Genomic DNA, 23346 nt, shown 5'->3' with positions numbered 1-23346 from the left:
CTAACGGCCAGAAATTGATTCAATCAATTATATAAAAATTTGTTTTACATTTTTGTTTTTTTGAGAAAAGTAAAATTTTGAATTTTACTGATAAAATAGCCGTTTTTCAACGGCTTTCTGATGAATTTTTTTTTTAATGTTGCAACGGTTATGTTTAGAAAAAATAATTAATTACTTTTTCTATATAAACTCATTTTACTTCACCATTTTTCTCACCCCAATTTCACTTCTTCAATTTAGTTTTCATTTGCCTCTTTCATTCCTTACTCTCACTCTATTGTTATTCAAAAAAAAAAATTTCAATATGGAGAATTCTGAAAAGCCAATAAGAGGGCTTGCATTCTCCGGTCCAGAAGACGATGCACTATGCAAGGCATTTTTGTATGTAAGTCAAGATTCTGCTATTGGCCGGGTTCGGGCAAACAAAGATTGTATTTTGGCAACGAATTCATGCAAAATGGGAAGAGTTGTATGTTGCAGAAACAGGGCTTGCCCTAAAGAGATATCCAGGTAGCCTCCGTTCTCGATTCAAAACTATAAAAAACTCAATGTACTTTTTTTTGACTTTGTCAAGGGGAACCCAAAGACTTCCTAGACCCAAGATAAATCCTTTCGGCGCATGTGAAATGCTCCAACTGTGCATTGCAGCACAGTGCCTGGCCACTTTGACAGCTTCGGGGTTTGAACCTAGGTTGGGGAGCACACCCAACTAGGTAAGAACCACTAGGCCACTTGCAGTGGTTAAAAACTCAATGTACTAAATATGCTGCAAGAGTAACAAAGACAAAACGAAGACAGATTAGAGGTTTTACTGAAGCCGACATTGTGAGTTTTGTTCATCCACAATATTTTAATTTATCGTTCATTGTGAGTTTTGTTAGTAATTAGTGTTGATATGTGTCTATATTTTTTTGGTAGATGGAACAAGCAAATATAAGCCTCAAAAATAAGGAGAAAACTGTGTTTGCTCATCATCATTGTTGGAGATATTTGAAAGATGCTATTACATGAAAAATTCCCGCGGGAACCAACAACAACTCAAACAACCACTACTAGAATTATGCTCATAGACATCATGACAATTAAATCGGTGAGAAATACACGTGATGTAAAACAATGTCATTAACATCGATTCCTCAAAAACCGATTTATATGCATATAACTGACATCGCTTTTTACTGTTGACTGATGTCTATATTTTCATTCTAAAATTTTCAAAAACGCGCTGAAAGACTAAGTTAAAATTTTCAGGAACGCGGGGAACAAAATTTTCATTCCCCACACTTATTATTTTTCCAACTCACTTTACCCCTAACTTCACAATTGAAAACTGGTGACCCATTTTCTCTCTTGCTATTCCCCGAACCCTAGCCCTTTCCTCCTTCCTCTCCCACTCTCTTTCCACGGCCACCACCACTTCCCTCTCCTCTGCTCACTCCCACTACTATCTCTCTCTCTCATTGACCGCCTCCGCTCCCTTGCCGGCGCCATCACCTCCATCAGCAAGTTCTCTCTCTCTCTCTCTCTCTCTCTCGGATCTCGGAAGACTAAAAGAAGGCAAAGAACCCTTCTCTCAATCTCTATCTCGAATTGGGGAAATCGATTGCTTCTATGAACCAATCCTTCTCTCAATCTGTCAGTCAAATATGGGAAACCGATGGCTGCTGTGAGGGTTGAATGCAAAGATTTTCACCGACGGCTGTGCTTATTATCTTGGCTTGGTAGTGTTTCAAGGGTTTTTTGTATAAGAAAACGTCTTCTTCATCTACAGATGGTGTCTCTGATTCAAATCCCATTGCTTCTGGATCTGGGGGTTCACAGTTTAGGTGAAGTTTTGATTTTTTTTTTCTCCTGGGTTTTGTTCATTTTCAATTGGGTTTGTTTTGTTCTTGTCAAGTTTCGTGCTTTATGGGTTTGAATCTGGGATTGAAATTGGGTTTCGTCTCTGTTCAATAGGGTTTCCATTGTTTTTCCCAAAACATAGTATCTGGGTTCAATGAAGTTTTGGATATTTGATAATTGAGAGTTGGTTAGATTCATTGTGTTCTTGCTTTTATCTAAAAATCAATTGGGGTTTCGAGTTCTTTTTGATTTCTGCAAAAAGTTGGGATTTTGGGCTTGATTGGTAATTTGGTATTTGGAACTAAGTTTTGTTAAAGTTGAATATGGAGGGATTAACTGTGATCTTGTATTGATAGAGTGATGGCTGTTTCTGCTTCTACAGAGTCTCGAAAATGGTAACAGATGCAGATTTGAAGTTTCTGATTGAAAATTTGGACGAGAAGATCGGTCAGAATAAGAAATGGGACAATGTCATAGAGAAAGGAAATGATCTTCTATACTACAGTGCTAAGTGCTGCAAGCCTAAGGTCATTCATCCTGTGCTTAATTTATTTGTGTTTTAGATTCTTTGAATTCATTATGGAAATTCTCTGCTTTGCTTTTAAATTATAAACAACTTGAATTTGTTAGATGCTTGTCATAGCCCTGCAAAGTTAAATCTGATTCTTCTGTATTGTTGTTGCCTTATTGTTGGTACTAGTCTTAAACTATATATACATATATGCCTTCTTAGTACATCTTAAATTTCTCTTGAAGATAAACCCATCAAAGTACCTTTATCAAGCTATATAAAGGAGGTAACTAATTAAATAATATTAATTGGTTTTATATGTTGGTTAATGTTGCAGGAAACTAATGCTGTATCCCAAGGGTACTAGCACCAGTAGTGATTATCTTTCTCTGTTCTTGGTATTGGATAATCCAGCTGTCCTTCCTCCTGGCTCTGAAGTATTTGCAGAGTTTACATTGCGAATTCTAGATCTGAACTGCGGCAAACATCATTCTCTTAAAAGTAAAGTTGTCCTAGCTAGTTCTGAGATCGATCAGCTATAATACTATTTAGGATGGCATTTCTTTCTTTGTTTTCTCAATGAATTGGCATTAACTGATAACTGCTACTTTTGTTCCGGTTGATGTAGGTGAACAGTGGTTCAGTGCCTCGAGTTGGTCTTGGGGATGGGATGAGTTCCTTACACAGAGGGCCAAGTTTTTCAAGAAAGATCAATGCATTGTGGAGGCAGAAATCACTATTAAAGGAATTTCTAGTTAACCCAGCTAGATATATAGATTTGAAGCCGTTGGCAACTTGGCATAACTTTCACTGCGTCTCATAATAATTTCGACTTGTGGTTTACTGGAAGCTTTCTGGTGTTATAATTTAGTTCCAACCTCTCGTTCTAATCAGTCTCTCCTCTTTTAAGATGAAAAATTCACTAAACTAAACTCAAATTTCTCTATGAAAGTTGCATGTAATTAATGTATTTCCTGTTGTCATTTTTTCTGTGGTTAATTTGGACTTTGGAGTTGTGTCTAAGACATATTTATATATCTAGGTTGACTTGGGTGGATGATAGCGTGGGATAAATTAGAATTTGGTAGAAATTTCTCAATAGCTTTGTATTTGTTTACTCTAGTCCATTATGTTTAAATAGGACTTCAATTAGTTGCTACAGTAAGGAGTTACTATATGTTTTGTCAAACTGATATACAATTTAAGTATTGCTGTGGAAGTTTGGTTCCTTCATTTGTTGTGAAATTCTAAATTCTTAAAGCTGTGGTATCCATATACGCTCGTAATGACAACAACATATCTTTTTGCAATTCAATTTTTATATGGTTTATACTATGGAGTAGATTAATGCTTAGATGCACTTGGCACAGAACAACATAACTGAAATTAGGAGTGATGCATTGAAGCTGATTTTGATGCATAAGAGGCCAATTCCTCGTGTTTCCACAACAATTGGTGCTTGGCTGAACATATTTCAGGTAATGTATGTTTTGTGGTTACATAAGTATTGTTGTATTCATGTAAGTGTACCAGCTATATATAATACTTTGGTAATATGCAAGAGTTTACAGCAGCTAGTTGGTCTTGTTTTTTACCCTTTTATGGTCATATTTCTAATGTTGGGTTCTATTAAATTTTCAGTTCATTTGTTGTTACATCCATATGCACCAACTGCGCCCTTCTAGTATGGTTATATGATCATGAGGGGAAATGGAATATAGAGCCTGGCATAGCTGCAATTCTGGTTATGGAACATATCCTCCTGTTGATTAAGTTTGGTTTCTCTCGCCTTGTACCCGAGGTGATATTAAATCACTCATGTGAACACTTGCTTACATCTCTTACCGTATTTAGAGTATGTAATTGTTGGAATATTTCTGGATATAGGGCAGCTGGTACTAGTGCTTGCTTAAGAAGGAAGAATGAGGTTGGAGGTGGAACGTTTTGGTAGCTTCTGGAAATTATAAAAACAGTAGTTCTCCAAAAGCTGATTTTTTGAGTTTCTGCAAATTTTCAGTTTAGGATGCAGTCACCAATTTTGTTTTCTTGTTTTTGGTTTTTGCGTTGTTCCTATAGTAGATTGAGTTGCTGGTTTTGTAAGTAGACGTGTAGGACCATACAACATTGATTTTTATGTTCTTGAGTTAAATGCCTCACTAAGCTGCATTGATTTTTATGTTCTTGAGTTGCTGGTTTGTATCAGTTTGTTGGTTTCCAGTGAAGTACGTACTATTTGACTGCTAGTTGGTCTTGTTTTTTACCCTTTTATGGTCATATTTCAATGCTTCCACTGAAGCAATTACGGATCATTTCAATACTTCAAATAATTAGGAGCACTCAGAAGTGGGTATGATGCCCAATTAGTCATCTCTGGAAACAAACTGAGTTTATACCATAATGGTATTAGTTTCTGCTATGTACTTTTATAAACAGCCAACTAATATGTCAGCTACTCGCCAATCTTTCTAGCTTCTCCTTGGTTATATTTTGTAACCATACTACCACAGCAGATAGCAGGCATAGTGAGAAACTTGGTTTGCATTATAATATGACGAGTACAGCAGTAGTTACTTACGATGTTAGGATAGGAATGTCTTGTAAGCTCAATGTCTTTTTTTGTCTTTCCCTTTTCCTTTCCTTTCTTTCCTTCTGTTTTTCTTGTTAAAGCTAATTGTTCATTTCATTTTATTTGCAGGTGAAAACAGAAGAACAAATGGGATATAAGTATGGCGAGGCTTGCTTTCGTTTATGTTTCTAGTATCATGTACCATTTAGACTTAAATTTTTGTTTTATTTCGACATGTTATGCATAGAAATACTTGAGATGTTGTTAAGTACTTTGAGCATCAATATTAATCAAAATTTATTTACTTACGATATGTTTCTCATTAGATTTCCTAGCAATAGTTACAAATCAGTTTATAACTATAAAAATGAAGTCATATAAGTTCTAAAAGAAAAAATTGATGTCCCATTAGCCAGTGGATAACAAAATATTAAGTAAGAAACGATGTAACACAACCCAATGAACATCGACTTATTAAATAAGAAACGATGTAAAACAACTTAATGGACATTGAGTTATTAAGTAAGAAACGATGTAAAACAACGCAATGGACATTGACATTGTGTAAGAAACGATGTAAAACAAATCATTGGACATCGATTTATTAAATTAAAAACGATGTCTAGTATAAGTATGAACATCGGTGCCAACCTCAAAAACTGATGTTTAATAGAAAAATGGACATCGCTTCATAAAAGGAAACGATGTTTAATAGATTAATGAACATCGGTTGCGTAATACAAAAGAATGTAGATTCAATCTTAAATAGTGTGATATATGGCAAGTACCCGTAAAACTTATAAACAGCTGGCAAACTTCAAAAACACCGATGTGTAAGAGAATATAACACATCGTTTCTAGAATGAGTAACGATGTTAAAATGAATACTAGTGCTATTGGACCTATATTTCGTTAAGCATTAAATGCAAAAATATGAAGGTTTAACAATATCTAAAAACACCAATTTGTGATCATAATAGCAGTTTAACATCGATTCTGGAACATAATCCGATGTTTATTATTATATGGGACATCGGTTTTTAGCCGATGTCTATTTTTTTCCGATCTTTTACATCACCCACTAACACATGTGTACAAATTTTTTTTTACATCGGTTTCTGGCCGATGTATATGAGGAAAATTCTAGTAGTGAACGGCAATTCATCGTCGCAGTTTACCGAAACAGAAGAAACACACACTTGATGGAGATAGAGATGAAGAGCCGCCGGTTAGTATTCCGGCCACTAACCCCAATCAAAGGCCCATCGAGAAAAAGGCTGCAAAGAGGAAGATTATTGAAGAGGGGTGTTAATGTTAGAAACCAAAGGCTCTAATTAACGTTAAAGAAAGAGAGAGAGAGAGAGACACACACACACACACACACACACAAGAAGTATAGTGGTTCATCTCCCGCCTTAGCGGGAGACTACGTCCACTTGAAGACTTAACTAATGTGTTTGGGCCTTGCGGCCCAAGGAGATTACAAGAGATGTAATAGGATGTTGAGTAAGTGGGAAGGAGTCTCCTTTTATAAGGGAGGGAGGCTCCTTCCTTTACATGTTTTCCAATGTGGGACAAGAAACCTCTATTCTAGTGTAGAAAGCTTATCATGGAGGCACCTTGGCAAGGCCGGGAAGGTGGCTTCTCGGTAAGCTCTTGGCGGCTTCCGACTACCACGGGGTAGGTTGAGTGTCGACGTACGAGATGTATATCGTGGTCGGGTCCCACCATGACTTGTGGGCCCACTAAGAGGGTGTTACTTATGCTTGTTGAAGTAGCAAATCCTCCATATTGTTGGAGGTATGTACAAGTCCCCAAAGTCCCCAAGTAAGAGGAGCTTCTTGGTTGGGGAGTTATACACATGATGTCATCAAGCATAAGTAACGTCTAAGAGGCGCGTAGCCCCTACAAGTCCCCGAGCTCCGTAAGCAAGAAAAGACTCGTTAACCTGCACAACAAAGACAAAAGCGCGCATATATAGAATGCTTGTTGTATTGGGCAACGTATGTGAGTTGCATTGATATGCATTGGCATATACGAATGTACGAGGTGCATGATACATGTTGATGTATACATGTGAATGTCGTCGAGTATGATCGTTTATGACGTATAGGCCCGAGAACGCATATGGTTGTTTGAGCATACTAAGAATGAGTATACGGATTGCATATGATAAATGAGTGATGCGCGCGAGAAAACAAACGAGGTCAAGTTTGACGAGGTTACGCTCGTGAGGTGTAAGTTGCATGAGTGCCGTGAAGGCAAGAGTTTGTAACTCATGAACGATGACTACGCGAACGCTTGTGTTCGTTTGGTTTTCGCTCGTATTAATGGAACGTGAAAAGAATTTGATTTGTGGCAAACGACAAATGGTAGAACAATTCAATGTTCCATTAATGTGTATTATGTTGAGGGGATGTGAGTGTGAAGCTTGGGAATGCCGGAAGGCAAGAGCGTGAAAGCTCGGGGGTGCCGGGAAGGCTTGAGTGAGAAGCTCGGGGTTGCCGGGAAGGCGTGAGCGTTAGAGCTATTGAGCGGGAAGCTCGGGGATGCCGTGAAGGCATGAGCGCGAAGCTCAGGGGTGCCGCGGAGGCGTGAACTCGAAGCTCGGGGGTGCCGGAAAGACATGAGCGTGAAGCTTGGGGGTACCGTGGAGGCATGAGCGTTAGAGCTCGTGAGCGGGAAGCTCGGGGATGTCGTGAAGGCGTGAGCGTTAGAGCTCATGAGCTAGGGGATGCAGTGAAGGCACGAGCGCGAAGTTCGGGGGTGCCACGGAGGCGTGAGCGTGATGCTCGGGGGTGCCGGGAAGACATGAGCGTGAAGCTCGGAGGTGCCGTGGAGGCGTGAGCGTGAAGCTCGGGGGAGCCGTGGAGGCGTGAGCGGGAAGCTCGGGGATGTCGTGAAAGCGTGAGCGGAAGCTCGGGGGTACCGTGGAGGCGTGAGCGTTAGAGCTCGTGAACGGGAAGCTCGGGGATGCCGCGGAGGCGTGAGTGAAAAGCTCGGGGGTGTCGGGAAGGCATGAGCGGGAAGCTCGGGGTTGCCAGGAAGGCGTGAGCAGGCTTAGGGTTGTCGGGAAGGCGTGAGCGTTAGAGCTCGTGGTTGCCGGGAAGGCGTGAGAGGGAAGCTCAGGGTTGCCGGGAATGAGTGAGCCGAAGCTCGGGGGTGCCGTGGAGGCGTGAGCGGGAAGCTCGGGGATGCCGTGAAGGCATGAGCGCAAAGCTTGGGGGTGCCGCGGAGCCGTGAGCTTGAAGCTCGGGGGTACCGTGGAGGCGTGAGCAGAAGCTCATGAGCAGAAAGTTCGGGGATGCCGTGAAGGCGTGAGCGGAAGCTGGGGGGTGCCGTGGAGGCGTGAGCGTTGGAGCTCATGAGCGGGAAGCTCGGGGATGCCATGAAGGCACAAGCGCGAAACTCGGGGGTGCCGGAAAGGCATGAGCGTGAAGCTCGGGGGTGCCGTGGAGTCGTGAGCGGGAAGCTCGGGGATGCGGTGAAGGCACGAGCGCGAAGCTCGAGGGTGCCGCAGAGGCGTCAGCGCGAAGCTCGGGGGTGCCGGGAAGGCATGAGCATGAAGCTCGGGGGTTCCGTGGAGGCGTGAGCGTTAGAGCTAGTGAGCGGGAAGCTCGGGGATGCCGTGAAGGTGTGAGCGGAAACTCGAGGGTACCGTGGAGGCTTAAGCGTTTGGTATTACGTAGGACTAAAGAGCAGAATAATCACAATAGTGATATCCCATGTTTGATAGTGTACTGGACTAAATTAATTTTGAATACCACAATATTTTTGAGCAAAATATTATCTATTAATCAGAGATAATATTTTTAATGTACTAAAAGATCATTTTCATTGAATATTTTAACATACATTGATAGTTTGGTGACTGAACTTTACAAAATACAAAACTAACAGCAAAATGTTCCTATCTCCAAAAGGAAAGGCTCATGTTCTTCCTCTTCCCTTTGAACTTAAATGGTGAGACCTCAGTTTCTTTTTTTACGCTTTGGTTACAGTATGGCATTCCCATTAGAGCCACAAGTGTCTGAGCTTATTTTATCTGTTTTAACTGTTGTTTTGATGCAGACATCCATTCCCCTGCCCTTACCAAGATCAAACTTCATCCATAATTTCCATTTGGCCAATCAAGGAATGCATACATCACCTGCAAAAATCAACAGTTGCCGCATGAGATTTCATGCAATTGGAATTATTAGATGACACATACATTATCAACTGATCTGATCAAGCACGCAAATAAAGATTGAAAGAAAAAGAAGATTTATCATATCCATTATTGCTCTCTTTCTTTCTAACAACCATACATATAATCATATCCATATTGTGTAAGATTAAAACACATATATGCAGTAACCAACACATATAAGCAAACATCTCATAACCAAGATCACACAGAAACATTAAATACATTTAAGTGTTTGTTCATTAGTTCCAGTATAAAACATAAACAAGGTATATATTACCAACTTGGAACAGCGATGGATGATGATGAGGATGAAAACTTCAGTAGTATTCATATATGCATAGATATGACCATCGAGTTAAATTAATTAATTGCCAACTTCATCGATACTAGAAACCTACTGCAGCTTTTATTGGAGGCCCTGGTGCTATTATAAATTACGACTACAACTTTTATTGGAGGCAAAGTTAATGAAATCATTCTTGCAGTACATAAGGGCTGTTTTGTTCTCTTCGATCTAGAGCTCGCTACACTGCAAAGACAACTGATATATATGTTTTGAGGCTCGTTGATGACATGATGAGCAAGAAGATGTATCTGGAGAAAGGGTTATTAGCATATCTATGCACTGACTACTAACTACAATTAAATGCAACCCACACCATCTGACCCTTATACACGTAGCATTCATATATAGCAAGACAGTATAATACCAAGTATCAAATTGAAACTTCAGTTATCCTATCAGAACTAGAAATTGTTATAAGCATAAGGCCATTAGTTTTTGCTGTCTAGAGAATGGGATCAGAGGTTCAGTAAATTAAAGTGTTTCCAGAAATGAGAGCTCTATCAATAAGAAATTGGCAACATAACAAACTTCCTAAGCAACAATACAACCAAAGAATTATTCAAGGAGGACTCTGAATAGTAATTAGTATATAACAATCAGTTGAAAATATATAGCAATTCTAACTCAATGACATACCGCAATTCTAACATCCAAATCAATGAACAACAAAAAGAGAGAAGCACAAACGTGTTTATAAGGAAAAAAAAAACCATCATGAAATTGATCAAAATTCTTAGCAAATCAAGCTACCCAGACACCAAATCCTTAATCAATCCGTAAAATAATCACAACCCATACACAAATTACAATAGATAATCAATCCATAGTCTTTAATAAAACAAATTACGGTGGATAGAGAAAGAAGAGAGAGAGAGCAATGATCAACGCAGAGAGAGAACATGAGAAAGGAGAGAAATTGAACCTGAACAAGAGCAATCGAAGGAGACTGAAGCTTGAAAAAAATGAGTGAGAGACAAGGCTGAAGCGAAGAATGATGGAGAAGAGATTTGGCGTTGTATAAGACCTGCTTCGAGAGTCCGATGAATTTTGGCGTCTCTGTGTAAGAAGGTGTGGAGGTGGTTTTGGGGACTACATAGTCTCATTTAATTGAGTCCGTATTTCAGCCAAACATAGGATAACTCTTGTTTTAAGAAATAAGACAGTCCAATCCCATCCAATCCCTTGTAACAAACATGGCCTTTAAGTCATTAGGCTAAGGCCTTCTCCAACCCACAAGGCTAAAAAAGCCTTGGGGCTAAATTTTAGCCCTGATTTCTTTACTATTCAACCGATGTGACATTAACCGTCTCCAACCTGCTAAATTATGGCCCTAAAATATATTTTAAAATTTTGAATATGTTATTTATATATATATATATATATATATATATATATATATATATATATATATATATATATATGTTCTCAGATCTTATCCAGAGCGGAGCTCCGCTTTGAAATTAACGTGTGAAGTTCGAGTTTTTGGTCACTTTTCGGTCGCATATTCACATCTCGACCATTCAGTTTTTAGGTACTACTGTGTAGATCATCTCTGCAAATTTTCAGTCAAATTGATTATCGTTAAGGTATCTAACTCACTTAAACCAATGGATGGACTGAATCTGTCAACATGAACCGTACTAGCTTTAAGGAAGTTATCAATGCCTTAACGATCATCATTTTGGCTGAAAATATGCAGAGATGATCTATACACTAGTACCTAAAAACTGAACGGTCGAGATGTGGATGTGGCACCGAAAAGTGACCCAAAACTCGAACTTCACACCGTTAATTTCAAAGTGGAGCTCCGCTCTGGATAGGATCTGTATATGTTCTTATTTTTTTATCAGATTCTTATTTATAGTGATTGAAATCATTTTTATGATAAAAAATATTTTTCTAGTTGTACTTTTCAAATTCCATGTGTTGTTTCACAAGCAATATTGTAGATTTCTTATACAATTTTATATATGTTGCATATGTTATCTTGATGAAATATTTTTAAATTCTTGGATATGACTTCGAGGCCACGTGTTTCGTCATGATTCGTTTGTGAAATTTCAAAATATATGAAACAAATAGAAGGAAGATGTGAAAAATAAGGTTGAGGTGATATGTATTTATAGTGTTAAAAAAACAAAAAAATAAAAACCAACGTCTAGATGACGTCAGCACAACTAGCCGTTGCTGTCGTCATCGGGCCATTGGCAGCCATCAGATTATAAGAAACCCATTAATATGGACCATTGATTTAAAACTTTGAATGTACACTCACACATGCAATGCACATGCATGTAAAATTTATCACCTCACATGGGCCTCCCCACTTTCTGATTCAATTTTTTCCAAAGGGCTATAGGGCCATTTGAAGGGTTATCTTTAGCTCTTTAAGGTATTCTCCAACCGAAAGGGCTAAAAATAGCTTTGGGGCTAAATTTTAGCCCAAAAATATATTTTGAAAATTTGAATATATATATATATATATATATATATATATATATATATATATATATATCCGAAAGGGCTAAAAATAGCCTTGGGGCTAAATGTTAGCCCTGAATTCTTTACTATTCATCGATGTGACATCAATCGTCTACAACCAGCCAAACCTAAATTATAGCCCAAAAATATATTTTGAAAATTTGAATATGTTATATATATATATATATATATATATATATATATATATATATATATATATATATATATATATATATTGTTAACGTTAGAGATCCGAGGGATCTCTAGTTAGCTTTAGAGAAAGAGAGAGAGAGAGAGAGAACGACACAAGAAGTATAGTGGTTCGTTTCCCGTCTTAGCGGGAAACTACGTCCACTTGAATGTTGTAGTATGTGTGTTTGGGATTACAAAGTGTGTAATGGAGTGATGTTGAAGTGGGAGGAGACATTCCTTTTATAGGTGAAGGAAGCCATCTCCTTTACATTTTCTTAGATGTGAGATGCAAAACCACTATTCTAGTCTTAGAAAGGCCTATTATGGAGGCAACTTGGCAAGGCCGGGAAGGTGGCTTCCCGGCGACGTATTTGCGACTTTCGGATACCGTAGCGTAGCTTGAACATAGGGCTACAATATACAAGTAGCGGTTGGGCCTCACCATGGCTTGTGGGTGTCCCAAAGAGGGTGTTACTTATGCTTGGTGAGATAGCAAACTAGTCATGCTAGTAGAGGTATCTACATATATATATATATATATATAGGATTTTTCTCAGGTAAGGATGTCCTTAGTTTTTCTTATGGAACGGATTTACTGTTTTCACCCACTTTCCGATCACATTTTCACATCTTAACCGTTCAGTTTTTAGGTCCTAATGTATGGATCACCTCTGCAAAATTTCAGCCAATTTGGTGATCGTTAAGGCGTCCAAAACTGCAATTTACACGAACGAACCGAATCTGTCGAACCGGAACCGTTCGTTTACATTGTTGTAATTTGCAGTTTTGGATGCCTTAATGATCACCAATTTGGCTGAAATTTTGCAGAGGTGATCTATACATTAGGACCTAAAAACTGAACGGTTAAGATGTAAAAATTTGATCGGAAAGTGGGTGAAAACCGGAAATTCGTACCTAAGAAAAACTAAGGACATCCTTAGTGTAGCCGGACTGTATATATATATATATATATATATATATATATATATATATATTTATTTATTTATTTATTTATTTATATATATATATTCTTATTTTTATCAGATTCTTACTTATAGTAATTGAAATCATAACATGACAGCTAATTTATTTAAAATCAAATTACAGAAGATGTTTTGAGAAACCCTATGTGAGCAACACCGCTCTTCCTTAACCCTAGCCCGCAGAGGTTGGGCTATCTACCTCCGACCATCAACAGCCGATCTTTATACCAGCCATGGCTCTGGCCATTACACAAAAACAAAGGATGGAATGTGATGGTGAGGGTTCCGACTCAACACCAAGGAAACGCAGAGAAACTTGATTGCCCTCTGCCTATTGCTTTGCCTGATCTGGGAAACCTAATCTTCTCCGGCCAAGGAAGGAACAAGATCGATCAACCCCAAATCGAGGCACTCCTTGTCAAGATGATCTCGACCTGTTTTGGCATGGGGTGTTGGGATATGGGTGATCGCATTGAAGGTCGGCTCCTCGAAGATGGTGTAACTAGTTGGCCCTCCATGGGATGGCGCGATGCCTCTCGACGAGATCTCAACGGCGCCGATGACACAGAGGCACAGCGACGCAGCTTCTGGTGGCGGCTTGATGCTTGGTCGCTGCTAGGTCGCGACTGCACTGTTTCAAGCTTGCCTGGGCCTGTTGGGCTAGCTTACTCCTTTTGGGGCTGGGATGAGGTCTTTGGGCCTTATCTTGGGCCTCACGAGGAGTGGGTCAGCCTTCTAGGGCTGGGTTTTATTTAGGGTTTTTTTTTCCTTAGCTTATTTACTTGCCTTTGTAGCAAAGTTTCTAGGCTTTCTTAAATCAATGAGCATGGGTACCGTCAAGTGATCGGACATAATCTATGTTTCGCTGTGGTTTACCACAAACTCTTTATCTACACATAGATGGTAGAGGGAGGATATGTACGTAATAGTCCCTTCTGGCCTGAGTATTAATATATCGACATGATATTCTTAAAAAAAAAAAAAAAAAGTAATTGAAATCATTTTTATGATTAAAAATATTTTTCCGGTTATACTTTTCAAATTCCATGTGTTGCTTCACAAGCAATGTTGTAGATTTCTTATACGATTTTATATATGTGGCATAAGTTATCTTGATGGAATATTTTTAAATTCTCGGATATGACTTTGAGGCCACGTGTTTCGTGTGATTCGTTTGTGAAATTTTGAAATGGCTATAAAGCAATTTTTGGCATGGTTGCATCTTATCAAACTTTCGACATGGTCGCATTTTATCAAACTTTCAGATATGATTTTGAAATGGAATAAAGCTGTTTTCAGCTTGATCGAATCTTATCAAATTTTTGGATAAGATTCTTGAATGACACGTGTTATGTCTTCATTGGATTATCAAATTTTGGAGTGGATTTGATGTCTACGTGGCACTCGTTATCTTCAGCAAAATATCTTTATAAACTGAGTGCTTGAACTAGCATAACTCACAAAATCTACTTTTCTCTACTCAGCTTCATCAGCTTCTTACTTTTTTCTTTTTTGTTTAAATACTTATGCAATGAGTTCTAATTGGTTCGATAAGTGGCAGAAAAGATTACGCGCAGAAGAGGAAAAGGATGAAGAAGACGATGACGAAGCTGAAGAGATGGAAATGCAACGGCTATTTGCAAGCCATTGCTAATGTCATGCATGCAAACAGCTGACCCAACCGTGGGTCTCCCCACTTTCTGATTCAATTTTTTAAAGGGCTATTGCAAGGGTTAAATTTAGCCCTTTGGTGTGCACTTTGGCCCTCTATTTTGGCATTTTAGCCCTTAACAAATTGGGTTGGACATGAGGCCTTCTCCAACCCACCAAACTAAAAGGCTAAAGGGCTATTTTTTAGCCCAAGTGATCTCCAACCCACCAAACTAAGGGCTATGAGGCCAAAAGTTAGGGCTAAAGGGCAACCCAAATGGTTAAATATAGCCCCAAATTTAGCATTTTAGCCCTTTAAACAAAAGGGATCAGAAAAGAAGTGGCCCACGTTTGGTAGCTGACTGTGACGTATGCATGACGTCAGCAACTAGCCGTTGCTGACGTCATCTAGCCGTTTTTTTTTATTTTATTTTATTTTTAATAAATTTTTTTACACTATAAATACATATCACCTCAACCTTCTTTTTCACATCTTCCTTCTACTTCCTCATATATATCTCTCTATTCTAAATCTTTCATTTTGTCCCTATTCTTAAGCTCTAATTTATTTATCCTTTATCGAAAATGGCTAGTTCGTCGAAAAGAAGTGTGAATTGGTCACCGTTGGAAGATGAAGCACTCATCGTTGCTTTCGTAAAAGTATCCCAAAATTCCGTCAATGGTACAAGTCAATCGGAAGATGGTCTTTGGAGCCAAGTCCAACAAAAATTCATGGAGATCCAAGATACTATTTTGGTACAAAGGACGTGGGAGAGTTGCAAATCTCGGTGGCAAAGATTTATTTTTCCTCAAATGAACAAATGACACTCTTGCATCAAACGTGCCGAGAGGAGGAACCAAAGTGGAGGCAATCTTCAAGATCAAGTGAGTATTTTTTCAAAGAAAAATTTATTTTAAAATACAATGTGATTTTTTTTTTTCTATCATATTGTTATGTAGATTATATTTAATTTGTGCTCATAATTTGAATTATACATTTTATAGCAACACCAAGCCAAAGATTATTTTCGGGACGACAATAAAGGAAACAAATTTAATTTTCTCAATTGTTACAAATTGGCCAAAGAATGTAATTGGACGACTTTTGAAGATACACCACAAGTTATTTACAACACACCAACAACATAACAAAATTCTTCATTCTCATTAGATGATAATGTTGAACCTGTCATGACAAGTTTCACCCATTCTTCAAGTCCAACAACTACTCGAACCGAAAATCCTAGGCCAATTGGGGGAAATGCAACAAGAAAAAGACTTGCCAAGAGAAAAGAAGCCGAAAGTATCATTGGAGAAGAAGTGGTGGCACACCTAAATCAACTACAGAGAATGAATCAAAAACTTACTGAAAGAGCAGAGCGAAAAAATCTAACTTACAGTGTGCCTTCTCCACACACGTTGCCAAAATTAGAAACAAAACTCCAGCCATACAATCAATAACAGTGCAAAACCCAAATAATGAATTGCATTACAGAAAGATTAAACATGCCTTCTCACAAGCCCTTGCTGATTGCTGCCCGTCGCTTGTTTACTTAACTTCAACCTAAGAAAACCATCCGAAATCAACACCAACCCAATTAATTCTTCACATCATTCCATCTTACAAAACACCACTTTCACTATGCATAACAAGACTCATCACTAAAGCACTAAAAACCGAGACTTAGACACTGCTAACCATCAAGTTTTTCCTTTAAATGGAGTATAAAATCTAACAAAAGCAACAAAACTAGAACTTTAAACATTAGTACAAAACTTAAAGCAAAAAAAGAAAGCAGAAAAGTGTACAAGAATCATTACCCAATATCAAGAACGGGGGAAGCTATTATACACAATGAAGCACCAGCCTGATTGAGTTGTCAAAATGGTGAAGATGATGCAAAGAGTGGGACTTTGGAGACATTTGAATCGTACAAATATGGGGTACGGAGGAGTCGTTCTAGATTGCTACTCTGATTATGATTATAATCATGGCACAGTTTCATAAAAGTAGGAGTTGCCTGCAAGAAAGAAAGAGTAACATTGAGGCAAAAAAGAGCCAAAAGGGTATTCAATTTCAGTGAAAAGGAGCTACCTTTACGATTCAACCTAAGTGCAAAATCATTACGGATCAACGCCACTTTGAAACACCCAAAGTTGTGAGTTAGCTCATTTAGCTTCGCATCCATTATCCTCGACCTTTACCCCACTCTCTGGTTTTGCTTTCGCTTTTCGTTTTGCTTCTCTTCACTCTAGATCTGGGCATCAAATGGCGTTTCGGTTGTGCCCCATCTTCGATTTCGAGTTCGGTCGTCGGAAATTATAGTTGGAGAAACCGCAATCGGGGTCGGGGTCAAACCGATTCAACCTCCTTCAATCACAGATTATAGTTGTCATCAGAAAATGGGGTAGGAGGCGGAGAAAGCAGGAAGAAGTTGGGGTCGGGATCGGGGTCGGAGGAGGTAGATGAAGGAGGCGATGAAGGTAACAAGAGCGGCGAGTTCGAGTGAGGAGAGAGGCGCTCGAGTTTGGGAGGAGCTCGAGACTGAGCTTAGGGTTTCTGTTTCAGCTTTGGGGGCTCTATTTTTTTCTAAGTGTGAAAATTTTAAGTTTTAGAACCCGCTTCCTTCAATTCACTTAAACACTTAGCGCGTTCACGAAAATGAGGTTCCCTCAAATTTTTAAACAAAACTTTTAACATCGGTCATTTTAAGAACCGATGTTAATGGTATACATTTAAATCGGTATTTTTCTAAAACGATGTTAACTTACTTTTTTACATCATGTGCAAGTCTGACCGATTTAAATGATGTGATGTAAATGAACAGAATTCTAGTAGTGTTTGCCAACCAACTAGCTGCCGTCGTCATAACTTGTGTTGCATGCATTTTCATCTCTTCATCTTCTTCATCCTCTTCCTTTTCTGCGCGTAACCTTTCCTGCCACTTATTGAACCAATTAGAACTTATTGCATAAGTGTTTAAACAAAAAAGAAAAAGGTATGAAGTTGATGAAGGTGAGTAGAGAAAAGTATATGATTGTGTGAGCTATGCTAGTTTAAGCACTCAGTTTATAAAGAAATTTTACTGAAGATAATGAGACTTCACGTACAAAACAACTTTATTCCATTTCAAAATCAGCTTTATTCCACTTCAAGTTCAGCTTTATTCCATTTTGAAATCAACTTTATTCTATTTGGAAATCAGCTTTATTCTATTTAACCCTTAACTTCTTGGGTTGGACATGAATTGGATCAAAATTTAACCTTTTGGCCCTTTAACCCTTTGGGTTGAAGAAGACCTAACATGTTTGTTAGTGTAACTAGTGTAAAGTGACTGCACATTTTTGTTAGTGTAACTAGTGTAAAGTGACTGCACATTTTTGTTAGTGTAACTAATGAGTTGCAACATTATTTTTCTGGGTTTGAAATATTTGGGAGCAAAAGTTTCAATTTCAGTGAATTAGATTTAAAAATTACAATGAAGCGGTAGAGATTAAAAATAATAGGAAAGAACTGTTGCATTGTGTTAGTTTTGTAATTATATAGAAGTTACACCACCCTTAAGTTATTAAACTAAGAGATAATTACCAGTAAGTGTAGAAGTAAAATGAGTAATTTTCTTGCGATTAAAATATTTTCAAAATAACAAAAAGGGAAAAGCACATGCAACAATACTATTTTAAAATCTGCTAAATTTATTTTATCCTATTGTATACAAATTTTGGTCTTCTATGTCTTTAAAAAATTTGCTACATCTTCTAGAATTTGTCTCTAACAACTTGGTGTTATACCTATCACTTTGAGTCTTGTTTCTTCTTGAAGTGCGTATCATACTTTGGTCCCCTACTATTTTTTTTTTCTTAAGAGACCACACTATTCATAATAGTTTTTATAATTATATCAATTCTGAGTCTGTTTTTCCTATAAGTGTAGTAGTGTGTTTAAGTATATAGGTCAATTTCGAATATATATATATATATATATATATATATGTGTGTGTGTGTGTGTGTGTGTGTGTGTGTGTGTCTAGATTTTTCAATGTTTTAAAAGTCGCTAGGCGGTAGGCAGACGGTGAGAAGGGACCCTAACACCTAATCGCTTATGCGAGGATTATGTACATCTTTTTTATTTTAATTTTATTATATAACATATAAATAAGTGTCTAGTTAAAATAAAAAAACTATAGTTAGCAATAATTGATTGAAAACATGGGAAAAAAATTAAGTATTTGATAAAAAAAATTTGAACATTTTTCTTAAAACCGACATACTTAGACGCTGCCTAGACTAGTCGAGGTAACTGGCCACCTTCTAGCTCCTAAGCAGGGTCTAGGCGGCCGCCCAAAGAGATTTTTAGAACACTGGTTACATATGATTTATGTAAAAATTTCCGATCATACATAAAAATATAAAACCCCATATAATGTTGTCACATGCACTTATTTAAATGAAATTAAAAAGTATTTTTAATACTGCTTCAAACAACAACAACAAAAAAATAAAAAAAATTATGTAAGAGAACTTAATCAGTCGATCAGACCACTGCCGTCGGGGTGAGGGAAAGTTTTCAGGCATGAGAAACCCCAAGTCCCCTTCAAGTGTATAGCTTCATGTGGGTCGGTATAACTCTCTATGTACATACACATACACGGCCAAGTGTCTGCTACGCAAAGGATCCCATTGCACGAGGCTCTAGAACTTCCAACATCTTAGAGGGCCATTCTTCCTCTACAAAAAAGTGAAAAACGAACGCAAGCAAAGATGCCACCTCTCACTCCCACAAGGTTCTCCTTCCCTCTAACCTCTCCACTCCTCCACCTCCTCCTCCCCTCCACCACCACCATGTCCTTCTCTTCCTCTTCTCCTTCCCCTTCTTCACTCTCCAACCCCAAACAACCCGACCCGCAACTCGACCAAAACCTCTCGCAGGTCCTCACGTACCACAACGACACCAAGCACCACTTCACCCGCTACGCCAGAAGCCCTCGTGGCCTCGACTGGGCCAACCAGCCCAACCCATTCCGCCGCTACCTCTCCGCGCCTCTCCTCCCTCTCCTCCACCCCACACCACCCGACGACCACCCCTCCCCTCTCTACTCCTCCCTCTTCACCTCACTCCCTCCCCCAAAACCCATCTCCAAATCCACCATTTCCCAACTCCTCTACGACTCTCTAGCTCTCTCCGCTTGGAAAACCACCGGCTTCTCCACCTGGTCCCTCAGAGTCAATCCCAGCAGCGGTAATCTACACCCCACCGAGGCTTATATAATCTCCCCGCCGATCCATTCCCTCTCCGATTCCGGCTTCGTGGCCCATTACGCTCCCAAAGAGCACGCATTGGAGCTCCGGGCCCAAATCCCAACGTGGGTCTTCGCCGATTTGCTTCCCAAAGACTCGTTCTTGGTCGGACTATCGTCGATTTTTTGGCGGGAAGCTTGGAAGTACGGAGAGCGGGCTTTCCGGTATTGTAACCACGACGTGGGTCATGCTATTGCGGCGGTTGCGGTGGCGGCGGCGGAGCTGGGTTGGGATGTGAAGATACTTGATGGGTTGGGGTATGAGGATTTGGAGAAGCTTATGGGGGTTGAGATGTTGCCACATTTCGAAATTCCGGCCCGGGCTGTGAAGGGGAGGCTTCCCGAGATGGAATTCGAGCACCCGGATTGTGTTCTGGTGGTTTTTCCTAGTGGAGGTGGTGGGTTTGAGGTGGATTATGAGAAGTTGAGTTTGGCGATTTCGGAGTTTTCGAAGTTGGAGTGGAAGGGGAAGCCGAATGTGCTTAGTAAAGAGCATATATGTTGGGATGTGATTTATAGAACGGCGGAGGCTGTGAAGAAAGAGAGGGATTTAGGAGGTAGGTTTTCGGTTGAGGCGTTTCGGAGTAGTGGGAGTTGTAGTGAGGGTTCGTATAAGGGTTTAACGGTTAGGGAGGTTGTTAGGAAGCGGAGGAGTGCTGTGGATATGGATGGAGTTACTGCGATGGAGAGAGAGACGTTTTATCAGATTCTTTTGCATTGTCTTCCTTCTGGAAGTGGAGGGAAGCAGAAGCGGCAGCTGGCGTTGCCATTTCGGGCTCTTTCGTGGGATGCTGAGGTCCATGCTGCTTTGTTTGTTCATAGGGTGAAGGGACTGCCGGAGGGATTGTATTTCTTGGTGAGGAATGAGGATCATTTTGATGAGCTCAAGAAATCTATGAGGTCTGACTTTAAGTGGGTGAAACCTCAGGGTTGCCCGGAAGGTCTTCCTCTGTATGAACTGCATAGAACTGATTGTCGGGCTATTGCTGAAAAGCTCTCATGCCATCAGGTGTGCCAACCTTCTAATAGTTTTTTTATTTTGAATTTTCGTACATCAGTAGAATAGTGTAAATGGGATGGTATATGAATCTGATGAGAAGATTGCTGTTGAACAATGTATGCTAGTCATGAAAATAATTTTGAAAGAACATTAAACCTGGAAAACAAAATGGGAAAATGAAGGTTCTTATTGTCATTGAATTTGATAGCACTGTACAACATTTCAAACAAGATGGCAAACAATGAGATTTTTTGCATTAAAATAACCTGAAAGTCATACATTTTAAACAAAGCAATGCTATTTCTGCATTTTGAACATTAGTGGTGGAGTAAATGCTATTTTTACTTATTGTAGAACTATGTGAATCATCACTTTTTTTTTTTTTTTTTTAAATCCTAATTTCTCAAATTCTGATTTATTCCTTTGGCTACTGATTTTCCAAATCCCCAATTTATACTATACTTTGTGGTACAATTCTTTTCTTATTAATAATAGAATTTCCACTACCATATATTTTTTTTTTTGGGGGACAATGAGGACTACCCTATGTCCCTATCTATGTGTGTCCAAACTCGTACTAAAACAGTGATTCTGCATGCAGGAAATTGCCAGTCATGGCTGCTTTAGCCTTGGCATGGTGGCTTCGTTTGAGCCTCTATTGCAGGACAAAAATGTGTGGATGTATCCTCGATTATTTTGGGAGACTGGAGTTCTCGGTCAAGTGTTGTACCTTGAAGCACATGCAATTGGCATTTCTGCAACAGGAATTGGTTGCTATTTTGATGATCCTGGTATGATTGCCCTTGCCTGCTTTCAAAATCCAATGAATTCTGTCCTGTAGAAATAGCAAACTAAATGGTATATTACACATCTGAGCTGAATGGTCTGAAAATCCAACCCTGTAAAAAGTAAAGCACACTGATCTATTGATTGTGGAAAGTTTTGTGATAAGACCAGTCTTTAGTATATTGAACATAAATCAGTGTCTGAGGCTTAGCGCAAGATCACTTTGGTGTCATCACTTGCTAAGGCAGAGCCATTGGAATGGAAACAGAGTCATTCTTAGATCTATAACCAGACATGAAGTATTTGCTAAATTCAATACATCTTTTAAATTTTAGTGCCTTGTGACTTGGTGACGACGTTAGGTCCTGAAACATCCATTGTGAATGTAACCTACTTCTATATATCAAAAAGCTGACCCTCTCGATAATATTGATCACATCAATGCTTTCATGTTGTCCAGTGAAACTCCTATTGTCATTTGTTATCTGTTTGTGCCTGTAAGCTTTTTTAATACAACATGCAAATGTTTCTTTATGGTTAAGCATGTGTAACTCGTGTGACTGTGTGAGAACTCATATATTTCTTAAAAAGTAATGAATGTCCATCAGCTCAATGGTGTCACAATACATTAAACTAGGACTGGCCTGACTGCATGACTGCTAATAACATCCTTGTGTGTGGCTGAACTATCCTAATGTCCTCCTCTGCATCTTCACATGTGCTATCTGTGTTTGTTTATAGTTTTCCTGTTGTTGTACTGCAGTGCATGAATTGCTCGGGTTGAAAGGATCAAACTTCCAGAGTCTGTATCATTTCACAGTGGGAGGCCCAGTGATTGACAAGCGGATTATGAGCCTACCGGCATATCCTGGCCCTAGTGTTGATGCCTGAAAACAGGGTTTTAGTTAGGCATAGATAACTATACTGCTTTAATTGCCATGGTTGTACATATATACTAGAAATCACTAGGGAATAGATTTTATCTGGTGGACAAGTGCAGTCAAGTGCTTATGTACCTTGTAATAGTTAGAAACTGCTAATTCTTCATTCCATTGAATGGTTTAGCCACATGCTTCTTATGATGTCAAGCATTACATATGTTTCCACTCTAAACAGTTTGCGATTATACAAATACAATTGCCGAGATGACAGCTTTCTCTGGCAATTTAGTATCGTTAATACTGGCTTGTGTGAAGGCTCAGTTATGAAATCTGTGGCATACATAGAGTACCTCAGCTTACATAGTACGACAGATGATGTTGGATAATGCCTGGCTTAATTGTCTTTATTATCTAATCCAAGACCTGGAAAGGATTGAGGATGGTAATCTCCCTTCATAACTAAAATGGGGCACATATTTGGTTGATTCAGCCATCAAAGTCCGATTGAAGATGAGTCTTCTTTTGAACTTCGAAAGGAGAAGAATAATTTTCACAATGTTTCAATGGATATCCTAGAGAATTCAGATGTTTGCTAGTGAACATTGAATATAAAAGTTGA

At 39.0% G+C, this 23346-nt stretch overlaps 2 protein-coding genes and 1 long non-coding RNA gene across 3 annotated transcripts; all 3 read left to right on the top strand.

Annotated features, from left to right (window-relative positions):
* The first annotated feature begins 1310 nt into the window (after nt 1-1310).
* LOC133718873 (MATH domain and coiled-coil domain-containing protein At3g58210-like) lies at nt 1311-3405 on the top strand. The gene is made up of 4 exons (XM_062145752.1): nt 1311-1826; nt 2225-2369; nt 2691-2854; nt 2982-3405. The coding sequence occupies exons 2-4, from the start codon at nt 2329-2331 to the stop codon at nt 3110-3112; spliced, it is 336 nt and encodes a 111-aa protein (XP_062001736.1). The 5' UTR covers nt 1311-1826; nt 2225-2328; the 3' UTR covers nt 3113-3405.
* Nucleotides 3406-3648: 243 nt separating this feature from the next.
* On the top strand, nt 3649-4573 carry LOC133714186 (uncharacterized). The gene is made up of 3 exons (XR_009848486.1): nt 3649-3831; nt 3995-4154; nt 4241-4573. It is a non-coding gene; the product is annotated as an uncharacterized LOC133714186 (long non-coding RNA).
* Nucleotides 4574-19434: 14861 nt separating this feature from the next.
* LOC133717118 (uncharacterized) lies at nt 19435-22944 on the top strand. The gene is made up of 3 exons (XM_062143766.1): nt 19435-21069; nt 21662-21851; nt 22610-22944. Exons 1-3 carry the CDS (start codon nt 19525-19527, stop codon nt 22735-22737), a joined length of 1863 nt encoding a protein of 620 aa, XP_061999750.1. The 5' UTR covers nt 19435-19524; the 3' UTR covers nt 22738-22944.
* Nucleotides 22945-23346: the final 402 nt, after the last annotated feature.

This window comes from Rosa rugosa, chromosome 6 (genome assembly GCF_958449725.1).
Source record: "Rosa rugosa chromosome 6, drRosRugo1.1, whole genome shotgun sequence".
Taxonomy (NCBI): domain Eukaryota; kingdom Viridiplantae; phylum Streptophyta; class Magnoliopsida; order Rosales; family Rosaceae; genus Rosa; species Rosa rugosa.
This window is presented reverse-complemented; position numbering and strand designations above follow the sequence as displayed.